General features: G+C 44.3%; 1 protein-coding gene across 5 annotated transcripts in view; it reads right to left on the bottom strand.

The window, feature by feature from the left end:
* Positions 1 to 13,658, bottom strand: part of AUNIP (aurora kinase A and ninein interacting protein) — a 42,142-nt gene that overhangs the window by 10,408 nt on the left and 18,076 nt on the right. For 4 of the 5 annotated variants that reach the window (XM_055262730.2, XM_063631565.1, XM_063631567.1 and 1 more), the window contains exons 2-3: positions 7,614 to 7,755; positions 4,941 to 5,726 (exon numbers count right to left, since the gene is read on the bottom strand). In XM_055262730.2, coding sequence (XP_055118705.1) covers positions 4,941 to 5,726; positions 7,614 to 7,755 — 928 coding nt within the window. Of the gene's footprint in view, positions 1 to 4,940; positions 5,727 to 7,613; positions 7,756 to 11,675; positions 11,842 to 13,658 lie in introns of those variants that run through there. The other variant, XM_063631568.1, reaches the window with a different exon arrangement.

Raw genomic sequence — 13,658 nt, 5'->3', positions numbered from 1 at the left:
TTAGCAGCAGCTTACCTCTTAATACTGGAATAAAAAAAACTCACTTTTGGGGCAAACATTGCCATCACCTCTCCCCATCAACTTAAAGACCTCCTCACATATAAGAGCCTGCAGACCCTTCCCCCCTGCCACATACTGTCACTCCTAGTCTCATTTCTACACAACCCCACAATCTCCTTTCAATCGTGCACTCCTCTCAACCCCGCTACTCTCTTGCCAATCGCTCATCATCCCCCTCATTGAGATCCTGGAATCCCTCCTGCCCTGTCCGACCCACATCACTGAAGGACCCTTAGATTGCCCTGACCATACGTGGTTTACAGATGGCAGCTCTATTACAAGGACAGTGCCTCGCAGGCTATGCCATAGTCTCCCTAACCCAAACCATAGAAGCAAAATCCCTACCGCCTAATACCACAAATCAACAGGCAGAACTCATAGCAGCCACCCAGGCTTTCGAGCTAGCAGCAGACACTTCACTTACACTTTACACAGACTCCAAATATGTCTTCCACATCCTCCTTTCTCACTCAGCCATCTGGAAGGAAAGGGGACTACTGACAACAAAGGGGACTTCTATCACCAATGCTACTCTCATTACCCACCTCCTCCAAGCCTCTTTACTTCCCACCAGGATTGGGGTCACTCACTGCAAGTCCCATCAACTTAACTCCTCTCCAATAGCGCAGGGCAATAACAAGGCAGACCAAGAGGCCAGACAAGCGGCACTGTCAACTCTGCCTCTCACTATAATGCTTGCTGCTAAAGAGTCACCAAACTCCTCACAGCCCCCCCAGCCACTGCCCATACAACCATCCGATCCATCAAGAACGCTCTTTTCACGTACCTCCACTCCATCTTCCATACCAGCCCTCAAGCACTAAAAACGTTCCTCAGTTCCTTCTTCGCTCTAAGCTCCTCTGACCTACACTTTCTCCAGCAACTCACAGCCACATGTGCCATCTGTCAGCGTACAAATCCACAAACCCCTTTTAGGCCAGGGCCTTTCCCAACTCACCAGGCTAGGGGTCACACCCCAGGGAGCGATTGACAACTTGACTTCACTCATATGCCCTCAGTCAAGAAACTCAACTACCTTCTAGTCCTAGTTGACACCTTTTCCAGATAGGTTGAAGCCTTCCCAACTACCAACAAGAGGGCAAGTACAGTTGCTTCCATCCTACTAACTGAAATTATCCTGAGGTTCGGAATCCCCTCTTCCCTCCAAACTGACAATGGCCCCGAGTTCACCTCCCAAATCTCTCAAAACATAGCAACTGCCCTCAACGTTCCTTGGCACTTCCACATCCCCTACCACCCTCAATCCTGCGGAAAAGTCGAGCGGACTAACCGTACCCTTAAAGAAACCCTAACCAAACTCACCCTAGAATTACACCTAGATTGGGTAAAATTACTACCTACAGCCCTGTTCAAATTCCGGGTGCTCCCAAAAAAGCCCACCCTTCTGTCTCCCTTTGAGATCATGTATGGCCGACCTGCACTCCCACCAGGTATCAGTCCCACCTCTTGGACGGCCCCACAACACATTAGCTATCCCCTCCTGTCCTTCATCCGGTGTGAGCTGTGGAAGTGACAGGAGTGCCTGTTGCCTGATAACTACCCGCAGTCACCAGTCCTTTCCCCTTAAACCAGGGGAGTGGGTGTTTTACTCTCCACCCAGCCCTACTACATCTGTCTCCCTAGTCCCTAAGTGGAAAGGGCCTCTCCAAATTATACTCTGCACTCCCACGGCCGCTAGACTCCAAGAATCACCAGGACGTCTAACTCCTTGGCTTCACATTTCCAGGTTGAAACCGGCTACCAACCCGGACCACACGAAGAACCAAACTGCTTACGCCCCGCTCTCATGCATCTCCTAAGTCCTCTTCTCTGGCTTTCCGCCTCTCACATCTTTACACTTTCCTCCGCCGGCAGGCCCTCTTCCCAGCCCTATTATCTCTTCACAGTTAAAGAGTCATACAACATTCACAGGAGGACACACACCAACTATATCAGCCCCACCGTGGATCTTCCCCTTCCCAGGCTCACTATGATAGAAAACGGCTGGGACCCTCTCTTCCACATGTTCCACTTCGCCGTCTGACTCCCACATCAACAAACACACCCCCTTCCTATATTATACCACTAAAAACAACGCTTCCTCCCAAGCCATACATATCGACAACCCCGCCGACCCGGTCTGGGGCCATTCAGTTACAGGAGGCATATATCCCAGCAATGCCTGGGCATATCCAACTCAAACCATAACTATTTCCCGTTCCCTCAAAACTGAGTATCCATCTCTAACCAAACCTTTAACCAGCTTTTCCTCAGAAACTACCAGCTCCTAGCAACTTGTGAAGACACGGCAGACTCCAGAGACAGTCTCACACCCTGCTGACCTCTTAAACAGCCAACGACCGGCAACAGATACCCAGGATTGGGCGGGGGAGGGGGTAGGCCTGCCCTCACACCCTAAATTAACTACCATCTTCTTTTCTTTTCGGGCAGACCAAACTCTACCCCAGTACCCCAGATGGCTACAGCAAGCCGATTCTACCAATTCTTAAACACCCTTCGCTCAGACAGCTGGCTCATCGCCAACCCATCCCTGCCCCTCAACTGGCTCACGGCACTGGAGGATCTATACCTACAAGGAACATTCACGGACTTCACGTCTAACAAAGTCTTCATGTATAGCACCCTACTGCTTGGCCTCATACTCATACTGTACCCCATGCACAACCCTGACAGTTCTCCCTGTGCCCCCTCCCCATAGCGCCCCCACTCAGCAGGAAGCAGCCAGATGAACCACGACGCCCATTTTCCCCCATTTAAGAAAACAAAAAGGGAGGAATGTTAGGTAACATGGGGTACCTTAAAATGGCACCGTACCTTAAGATGGGGCCGGTTCCGGGTTCTTCTCCCCTCCTTGACCGGGCACTGTCTGAACCCGCCAAAGGAGGGCCAATCAGAAAGAAGCATCTCCCGCCTTCCCTTGGGCCTGCCCCTAGCCCAATCCACGTAGGCCCAAGGGATATAAAACCCAGCACACCAGCAGCCCTCTCTCTCTCCTCTTCCTTCTCCTTGCGTGGTGCCGCTCGATACCTCCAATAAAGATCTCTTGACCACGACCGGTGTAGTTTGGTCTCCTCCCGGCCCCTTTCAACCACACCCAGGAAATTTTTAAATTTTTTTGTAGAGATAGGGTCTTGCTATGTTGCCCAGGCTGGTCTTGAACTCCTGGTCTCAAGCAAACCTCCCACCTCAGCCTCCCAGAGCATTGAGATTACAGACATGAGCCACCGCACTAAGCCCCATACATTCTTAAAAGCAGGTCTTCCAGGAAAATGACTGGAGAGATGACATACAAGATAAAAGTAGAATTTAACATTTAAATTAGGCCAGGCACAGTGGCTCACACCTCTAATCACAGCACTTTGGGAGTTCAAGATCAGCCTGGGCAACAAAGCAAGACCTCATCTCTACAAAATATTTTTTAAATTAGCTGGGCATGGTGGCATGTGCCTATAGTCCAGCTACTCGGGAGGCTGAGGTGGGAGAATCACTTGCGCCCAGGAGGTCCAGGCTGCAGTGAACCGTGTTCATGCCACCGCACTCCAGCCTAGGCAACAGAGCAAGACTGTGTCTCAAAAAAATAAAATTTAAGTTAAAAAAAAAAAAAAGAAGCAGTTCTATCTTATAACCTTGCAAGTTTGTCCCCTAGAGGTTGTTTAAGCCTCTTAAATACCACATCAACAACAAAGGATAATGCCTTGGGTAGAAGACAGGTCAAACTAGACTCTGGTTCAGATCAGACTCAGGGCAATGACAGCATATACTATTACAGTGTTGCACTTTCAAAAATAAAATTGGTAATGGTTTAATTACCAACTATCACAAGAGCCACTTTGTAAACATTTATTTGGATTCATAGTTTTACAAAGGGGATTCCTTCCTATCTTGTGGGAAAAGGGTAACACAGTCACATCCAGATTGTTATATACCTCAGGCTTTTTAAGGGAGATATTTAAACATAGATTATATAACTTGAAAGTGCTGTACAGTTACCACAAAAATAAAATAGAAACTAGCACCATTCTACCTCTCTTCTCCCCACACTGGGTTGTGGAGAGATTTGCTAATCACTAAAAAAAAAGGGTCAAGAGTAATCATCCCAAGCTTAGGCTGAAGTGGGTTAAGATCAGCCAGAGATTAAAAGCTCACACATCTGGCTGGGTGCGATGGCTTATGCCTGTAATCCCAGCACTTTGGGAGGCTAAGGCAGGCGGATCACGAGGTCAGGAGATGGAGACCATCCTGGCTAACGTGGTGAAACCTCGTCTCTACTAAAAATACCAAAAAAAATTAGCTGGGCGTGGTGGCGCGTGCCTGTAGTCCCTGCTATTCGGGAGGTTGAGGCAGGAGAATCGCTTGAATCCGGGAGACAGAGGGTGCAGTGAGCCGAGATCGCACCACTGCACTCCAGCCTGGCAACAGAGCAAGACTCCATCTCAAAAAAAACAAACAAAAACAAACAAACAAACAAAAAACACATCCATAAGCAAAGTCCCAGTCAGACATCTGGAAGGGCAAAGAGATGGCTCTGTGCAGGCTGAGTAAAAGGCGCTTTCATAGAGATAAATACCCACCGTGCTGCCTCAGTGTTCATCACAGACTTGTTCAGGGAATTTACCAGCCACCATCTTCCTGAGGGAAAGCCATGATGCCAGTCCCACTGTCTTAACAGTGGTACTGCCCTTTATTTACACAGAGGAGATGCTCAGTAATGACAACTTCATCCCATGCCACCTTCCCACCTAAACAAACTCACTCCTCTCTCCACCCACAACTATATTTTCCTACGTCTCTGTCATTTCAAGGTACTTTTAGAAACAAAGCTTCAAACATTTAGAATTGGTGCCTGATAACTTGATTACCTTCAGAGTCCTGGGTAAAGAGCAAATCAGCCTTCAGATTTTGAGTTGGCCCATCCTGGCACTCCCAAGGACTGCTAGGAAACGGCCCTAAGTCCCAATTCCAGTTATTGGTTACATCTTGAAAAGGAGCTCTGGTGTTGTGGGCAATGACCTGCTGGCCTTGAGAATCTTCAGTGAAAAGTTGACTCCAGGAGTCCTTGTCATTCTTTTCATTGTCCCAGGAAAACACAGAAAATGGACTAGGGCTTTGTTTTACTGATTCTATGTTTTCTCCATTCCAGGATTCCCTGTATGTTTGAAGGAGGACAGGGGCCTGCCTGTTTTCTTTGGCAGACACCGTTCTTTCCAATTTAGTCTTGTCTAAGGGCTGACAGCATTTGTCTCCAGGTAGTTTGGTGTGTTTCTCCATACTCTGATAGTTCTTCTTAGACCCATGAAGCCATTCCCATTTCCTGGCAGAATCCCCTTTTTCTTCCTTTTGGTCTAGCAAACAAGAACTTTCCAAATCCTCGGTGAAGGAAAAAGCCAGTGGGGTATTACTCTCTCCAGCACAGTCTAGAGTATCAGATAGCTCAGTTGAAAATGAGGTTTTCATTCTGTGGTGGCCAGAAGTCTGGAGGAACTGAGGAGAGAGTCCAGCTTCCTGGATGTCTGCAGTGGTTGAAGTGGCTAAAGGGGATGCCATGCAATTGTGTGCTAGCTGGGTCGCATTTTTCTTGGACTCTTTGTTGATCTGACTTTCTGTATGAGATGAAACACTCTTCTGGTCACTGCCATTTGTCTTTCCTAATAAACAGGAATGAACAAATATTATTCTGCAGAAAAACTGCCCTAAGCAGGATTCAGTTGGCTTTTTCTGAAATCAGTGTCAGCTACTATTACTACCTAGTGCAGGAGTCTTAGACTCGTCACATAACTTTGTAGCCAATCTTCCTGTTTTCAGTCTTGCCAGTCTATCATGAATAAACTCTAAGACATCAGATCTTATATTCCCTACTCAAATACATAGATACTTCCCATCACCTACCTATAAAGTCAAACATTGCATACGATCAGACCATAGCCTACTTTACCAGCTGAGTTTTCATTTGTAGGTTTGTTTAACATAGGGCACATCGGTTTTGCTTTTGTTTTTGTTTTTTATTTAACATGGTTTTTACTAAATGGTGATCCTGGCCAAATATACATTCCTGGACATTATCCTTAAAGAAACAAGCTAAACACATACTAGTTTTGTAAGGTCTTAAAGATGACATTAACCATCCAACTCTGAGAAACCTTCTGGTGACAGTGTGAAAAACGTGGGTCCTCCACTCCCCAGGCATTTCATTGGAAAGGGAGTGAAGACACAATTAGGATGCTAAGTCAATCAGTAGGTAGAATAGTGAAACAACTACTAGTGTCCAGCCTGTTAATTTTATCAGGCATAGAGTGGATTCTGTTCTGCCTTAAGATAAGGATGGAGGACATGGAATTCCCAACTTGGCTCAAATTATACCAAGATCTAATTATATATATTTTTTTGAGACGGAGTCTCGCTCTGTCGCCCAGGCTGGAGTGCAGTGGCGCAATCTTGGCTCACTGCAAGCTCCGCCTACCGGGTTCACTCCATTCTCCTGCCTCAGCCTCTCCGAGTAGCTGGGACTACAGGCGCTCGCCACTACGCCCGGCTAATTTTTTTGTATTTTTAGTAGAGATGGGGTTTCACCGTGGTCTCGATCTCCTGACCTCGTGATCCGCCCGCCTCGGCCTCCCCAAGTGCTGGGATTACAAGTGTGAGCCACCGCGCCCAGCCCCAAGATCTAATTATAAAAACAAAGCAGAATAACTGATTTCCTCTTTCCTTCTACAATAAGAATTATACTGCAGAAACTAGGTTTTGTGAGAGTTCTCAACTTTTCCTTAGAATTCAATATAGACTATAAAATACACCAGAATTTGTAAGTGGGAAAAGTGTTTTTTTTGTTTGTTTTTGTTTTTTGTTTTTTTTTTTTAATCTGCCCTTACATAAAGCAAAAGAGTATAAGTTTTTGTTTGGAGGCGGGAGAGGGCATTTTGAAGGTTTAGGCAAAGCAATCCTGAGAATCACAGCCGGCATTAGAGCACTCTTCCCAACACCCTCCAAGTGGCAGGAACCCTGCTGTTTAAGGCCCAGCCTGCTCTGAGTCGGCTGCTCCCCTGAACAGGGACCTGGAAGCAAAGAACTGCCAAAGGATGAGACATAAGCCAACTTTATGTGAGGCTTTCTAAGAAAAAGCATCTTTGAACCTTTCACTAATTTAAGAAGCTTCACATAAAAATATCAATTATCAATTAACCTTAGACAGAGTACCCACTGTGGCTAACCCAAGATATATACCACCTAACTAATGGCAGGGCAACTCCCCAGTGCACCTCCAACTCCCAAGTACACCTTTCCCGACTGCTCTGTCAGCGAATACAAATATTTAATATTAAGCTGAGCAAAACAGAACCAGAAAAGTATGTTTGTAAAAGCACACATATATTGCTTTTCAAAAGGCAACAACTTATGTTTTATAACCTCTTCTAATAGGCTAAGTTTAACACAATGCACTGGTTTCACCATTTCTCATAAATGGTCTAACATGGACAAATGAACACACTCCTTTTTTTGCTCTGGATAATGAAGTAGTCCCATATGGGTCACCATACCTGGCTGCAAGGTGAAGAAGGAAGCAATGCTTCTCTGGTGAATGCCTGCAGATGGAGCTCTTCTTTGAGTAAAATAAATATTAGCCTTTCTTTCTCCAGGAAGGAGTGTTAGCATTTTGGTGCCTGGTTTGATTAAATGTGTCTGAGAAAGGAGAGAAAAAAGAATAATGAGCCTATTAATATTAAAAGACAGACAGTAGAGATTCAGTACACACCAGTGACCCTCTGAGAACCACACTAGATCCTCTGTACTCCACTTATAGCCTATTCTCAAGGTAGTTGGTGCTGGACATCATCTTCCTTTTCCAGCCATCCTAACGGTGTTTTTCTCAGGAATCACATATTCCAATGATGGCCCAATCTTTCTGCTTCCCCATGGAAATCAGTCAGGCTGACTAAACAAACAGGATGGCAGAGATGATGCTCTTTTATATTTAAGGATAATTAATGATTCTACAGCAGCAGCTGATGCATTTTCAGTAGTTTTTAAGTAGTCACATAGTGGTGGTTAAGAGCATGGCTCAAGAATCAGTCCTAGTTCTGCCACTGCCACTTTGCTATGTGACCTTCTCCAAGTTGCTTAATCTCATTCTTAGGTGTCAAATGACAATAATAGTACCTATCCATGTGGCAGTTTTGAAAATTTAGTAAGGCCAGGCACGGTGGCTCACGCCTGTAATCCCAACACTTTGGGAGGCCGAGGTGGGTGGATCACAAGGTCAGGAGTTCAAGACCAGCCTGGCCAATATGGTGAAACCCTGTCTCTACTAAAAGTACAAAAATTAGCCAGGCGTGGTGGCAAGTGCCTGTAGCCCCAGCTACTTGGAAGGCTGAGGCAGAAGAATCACTTGAACCCGGGAGGCGGAGGTTGCAGTGAGCCGAGATTATGCCACTGCACTCCAGCATGGGTGACAGAGCAAGACTCTGTTTCAAAAAATAAAAAGGAAAAAGGAAAATTTAGTAAATTTATTCACATAAAAGGCTTACACAGTTCCCGGCACATAGAAAACATTCAGTAGCAGTTGGCTAATATTAAGAGGAGGAGCAGTGAAACAGCACCAGTCTCAGTACACTTTTAACTCAGGTGCTTTTATTCTTTAGAGAATGGAACTGGAAGATAGGCAAGAGAGGTTTGAAAAGTGAGTTGTCAACTAACTATAAATATAACCTCATCCTTATTTAATGTGATTTGTTTTTATTTCCATTTGCTTGTTACAGAATGCCTGAGAAATAGGGCGAATAGGATTATATTCAATTCAATTTTGCTGTGTCTGCCAAAAAACAAGTAAGATTTGCCGATATTCATGCAGCAAGTTAGAGGTAGGCCTGAATCTTGAAGCCAAGTTATTTATTCTAACTCAAAGTTGACTTCATTTTTACATTTGGAAACTAAGTTGTACTTTAAGTGGTTAAAAGAAGAAAGAAATCCTGGGGGTAAAATTCATACTTCAGGCCGGGCGCGGTGGCTCACGCTTGTAATCCCAGCACTTTGGGAGGCCGAGGCGGGCGGATCACGAGGTCAGGAGATCGAGACCACGGTGAAACCCCGTCTCTACCAAAAATACAAAAAACTAGCCGGGCGTGGTGGCGGGCGCCTGTAGTCCCAGCTACTCGGAGAGGCTGAGGCAGGAGAATGGCGTGAACCCGGGAGGCGGAGCTTGCAGTGAGCCGAGATCGCGCCACTGCACTCCAGCCTGGGTGACAGAGCAAGACTCCGTCTCAAAAAAAAAAAAAAAAAAAAAAATTCATACTTCAACGTGTTGTATTACTGGTACAGAATCTTCTCTTCCACCACATACAACTAGAAAACTGGATCAAAGATACATGAAAAAATTGATATAAACAGCAGACAACAGGCAGTAAAGAATTGTGATCCTTGAGAAAAGGGAAACAAATAAGCTGAGCCCTGTGATCATTCCAGCTTTCTGCCCAGAAGTGCTTTGCAGACCACCATGTATCTTTCTTCATGAATTGAGTAGACTGAGATTGGAATTTGTGGCAACTGAGGTGGCTGGGATTTGCAGTGCAAAGAAAGACCTCCAGAAGGGAGACCTCTGCATAGGGATCCCTTTAGTCCATTACTGAATACTAACCTACACATGTATTAGGTGAAACCCCACAAAGCCAGGCAATGAAACTGCAAACTGGAATTGCAAGCTGAACAATTGCCAGAGCTCACACAGGCTGGGGGACATCTGCGTTCCCACTATCTGGATAGGACGACCTTGAATACCAGGGACATTCGTTAGAGCTCTAAGGAGAATCATCCTTTAGTAGTAGAGCTAAACTAGCCCTAGAGCAAAAACTATTCCAAACACTTGCCTTAACATAGCTTAAAAGCAAGCTTGGAAAGTATCAAGCTGACTAGCAAGAAACTACCTGCCAAAACAATTTTCAATATTCTTTTTTTTTTTTTGAGACGAAGTCTCACTCTTGTTGCCCAGGCTGGAGTGCAATGGCACAATCTCAGCTCACTGCAACCTCTGCCTCCTGGGTTCAAGCGATTCTCCTACCTCAGCCTCCTGAGCAGCTGGGATTACAACAGGTGCCTGCCACCATGCCTGGCTAATTTTTGTACTTTTAGTAGAGATGAGGTTTCACCATGTTGGCCAAGCTGGTCTCGAACTCCTGACCTCAGGTGATCTGCCCACCTGGCCTCCCAAAGTGTTGGGATTACAGGTGTGAACCACCATGCCTGGCCAATATTCTTTAAAGACAATAATATCAAGATACTTAATGTAGCACTTGTAATGTCTAGCATGCAATAAAAAATTACTAGATATGTGAAGCAAAAAATACTGTAATTGGGGTGGGGGTGAATCTGTTAATAGAAACAGACCCAGAAATGTGATAGATAAGAGAATTAGCAGACAAGTTAACAGTTAACTTAAAATAGTTAGAATAAATATGCGCAAGGATTTGAAGGAAAATATGAACATAATAAGGTGAGAAAATAGAAGATATAAAAAAAATTCAACAGATGAGCTTAACAACAGATTGGAGACTACAGAAGAAAATAACAGTGAGCCTGAAGACAACAGTAACACAAACTATACAAAATGAAGCAGAGAGAAAAAAATAACTGAAAAGGAAGAAGCAAAGTCTTAATCAGTGAGATATAAAGCATACATATAATTAGTCTCAAAAAAACAATGTGCAGGGGGACAGAAAATATGTTTGAAGAAATAAGGGCCAAAAAGTTTTCCAAATTTGGTGAAAATTATAAACAACTGTAACAGTCTTTTTCAAAGATAGCCAATACGAGATCTCCCATTTCACATGTTCTTCTTATGTGACTATGATACTCTTCCCATCAAGTGTTATGAAGTCCTTATTCCCTCACCTTGAACTTGGAAAGTACTTTGTGACTACTTTGACCAATAAGGTATGACAGAAGTAAAAAACACTATACGTGATTTCCAAAACTAAGTCATAAAAATGCCATGCACTTCTGCCTTGCTCTCTTGAGGTGCTCACTCTTGGGACCAACCCAACACATTTGAGGATATCCAAGCTGGCACATGGCTCCCTAAATTTTACAGGAGCCACATCCTAGATATGTGAAATAATGCGGATAGTATGCCAACAAATATTTGAGTACCTATATGCTAGGACTGGGAAGAGCGATGAACAAAATAGACTTTCTGCTCCAGTAAAGTTTATAGCTTAAGAGAGAATAACAGACTAATAAATAGTTATTTAAATTACTACAAGTATGCTAAGTCCTATAAAGAAGTTTTACAGAAAACTAGAGATTATCAGAAAACACTAAGACCTCAATTAGCAAAACATCTGGGAATAAGGCTTTTTGCCAAGTTGGCAGGAGCCGAAGGATGTACCTTCCATAGGTCAGAGTGAGGTCAGAAGTGATACTGTCTCAGTTATAGCTCTCTTAGAAGACCCATGGCTTCAAGGATCTACCTCTATCTCAGTGGACTGTTATGACTGTGTGAGAAAAGGTTATTTGGAACTGAGAAAGACCCCAGGTACAAAGTCCTTCAGCTGATTATCCCAACCTCAAAATAAAGGCAGCTGTTTGTATTTTATACAGTATAGACATACCTTATTTTATTGCACCTTGCTTTACGCTTTGAAGATGTTTTTGTTTTTACAAATTGAAAGTTTGTGCCAATCCTGTGTTGCGCAAGTCGGTCAGTGCCATTTTCCAACAGCATGTGCTCACTTCATGTCTGTGTCACATTTTGGTACTTCTTGCAGTATTCCAAAGTTTTTCATTATTATATCTGTGATCAGTGATTTTTTTTTTTTTTTTTTAGATGGAGTCTCGCTGTTACCCAGGCTGGAGTGCAGTGGCACGATCTCGGCTCACTGCAACCTCTGCCTCCTGGGTTCACGCCATTCTCCTGCCTCAGCCCCCCGAGTAGCTGGGACTACAGGCGCCAGCCACCACGCCCGGCTAATTTTTTTGTATTTTTAGTACAGATGGGGTTTCACTGTGTTAGCCAGGATGGTCTCGATCTCCTGACCTCGTGATCCACCCGCCTTGGCCTCCCAAAGTGCTGGGATTACAGGCGTGAGCCACTGCGCTCGGCCAATCAGTGATCTTTAATGTTACTATTTTAATTGTTTTGGGGCACCATGAACCACATCTATATATGATGGCAAACTTCATCGATAAATGCTGTGCATGTTTTTGACTGTTCCACTCATTGGCCACTGCCTCAACTCTCCCTCTCCTTGGGCTGCCCTATTTAATACTGAAATTAGGCCAATGAAGAACTCTATAATGGCCTCTAAGTGTTAAGTGAAAGGAGAAGTCATACGTCTCTCACTTTAAATCAAAAGCTAGAAATGATCATGCTTAGTGAGGAAGACATGACCCAAGAGGCCAAAAGCTGATCCTCTTGCACCAAACAGCCAAGTTGTAAATGCAAAGGAAAAGTTCTTGAAGGAAATTAAAAGTGCCACTCCAGTGAACACACAAATAAGAAAGCAAAACAGCCTTATTGCTGATATGAAGGAAGTCTGAGTGGTCTGGATAAATGATCAAAGCAGCTACAACACTCGCTTAAGTCAAAGCCTAATTCAGAGAGCAAGGCTCTAACTCGAATTCAATTCTATGAAAGCTGAGAGAGGTGAGGAACGCCACAGAAGAAAAGTTTGAAGCTAGCAGAGGCTGGTTCATGAGGTTGAAGGAAAGAAACTGTCTCTACAACATAAAAAGTACAGGTGAAGCAGCAAGTGCTGATGTAGAAGCTGCAGCAAGTTATCCAGAAGATCTAGCTAAGATCACTGATGAAGGTGGCTACATGAAACAACAGACTGTCACTGTAGACGAAATAGTCTTACATAGGAAGAAGATGCCATCTCGGACTTCCATAGCTACAGAGAAGTCAATGCCTGGCTCCAAAGCATCAAAGGACAGGATGACTCTCTTGTTAGGGGCTAATGCAGCTAGTGATTTAAAGCCAATGCTCACCTAATATTCTGAAAATCCTTAGGCCTTAAGAATTATGCTATATCTACTCTGCCTGTGGTCTATAAATGGAACAACAAAGCCTGGATGACAGCACATCTATTTATAGCATGGTTTACTGAATATTTTAAGCCCACTCGACCTACTGCTTAGAAAGATTATTTTCAAAATATTACTGTTCATTGGCTGGGCACAGTGGCTCACACCTGTAATCCCAGAATTTTGGGAGGCTGAGGCAGGCAGATTGCTTGAGCCTAGGAGTTTGAGACCAATCTGGGCAACATGGTGAGACTCCATCTCTACAAAAAATTTAAAAATTAGCCAGGTGTGGTGACATGCACCTGTAGTCCCAGCTACTTGGGAGGCCAAAGTGGGAGGATCTCTTGAACCCAGGCTGGAGTGTAGTGAGCCATGATCGTGCCACAGCACTCCAGCCAGGGTGACAGAGACCCCATCTCAAAAAAAAAAAAAAAAAAAAAATATATATATATATATATATATATATATATTTTACTGCTCATTGATAATGTTCCTAGCCACTCAAGAGCTTGATGGAGATGTACAAGAAGATTAATGTTTTCATGCCTGTTAACACAATATTCATTCTG

Source organism: Symphalangus syndactylus, chromosome 22 (genome assembly GCF_028878055.3).
Source record: "Symphalangus syndactylus isolate Jambi chromosome 22, NHGRI_mSymSyn1-v2.1_pri, whole genome shotgun sequence".
NCBI lineage: Eukaryota > Metazoa > Chordata > Mammalia > Primates > Hylobatidae > Symphalangus > Symphalangus syndactylus.
This window is presented reverse-complemented; position numbering and strand designations above follow the sequence as displayed.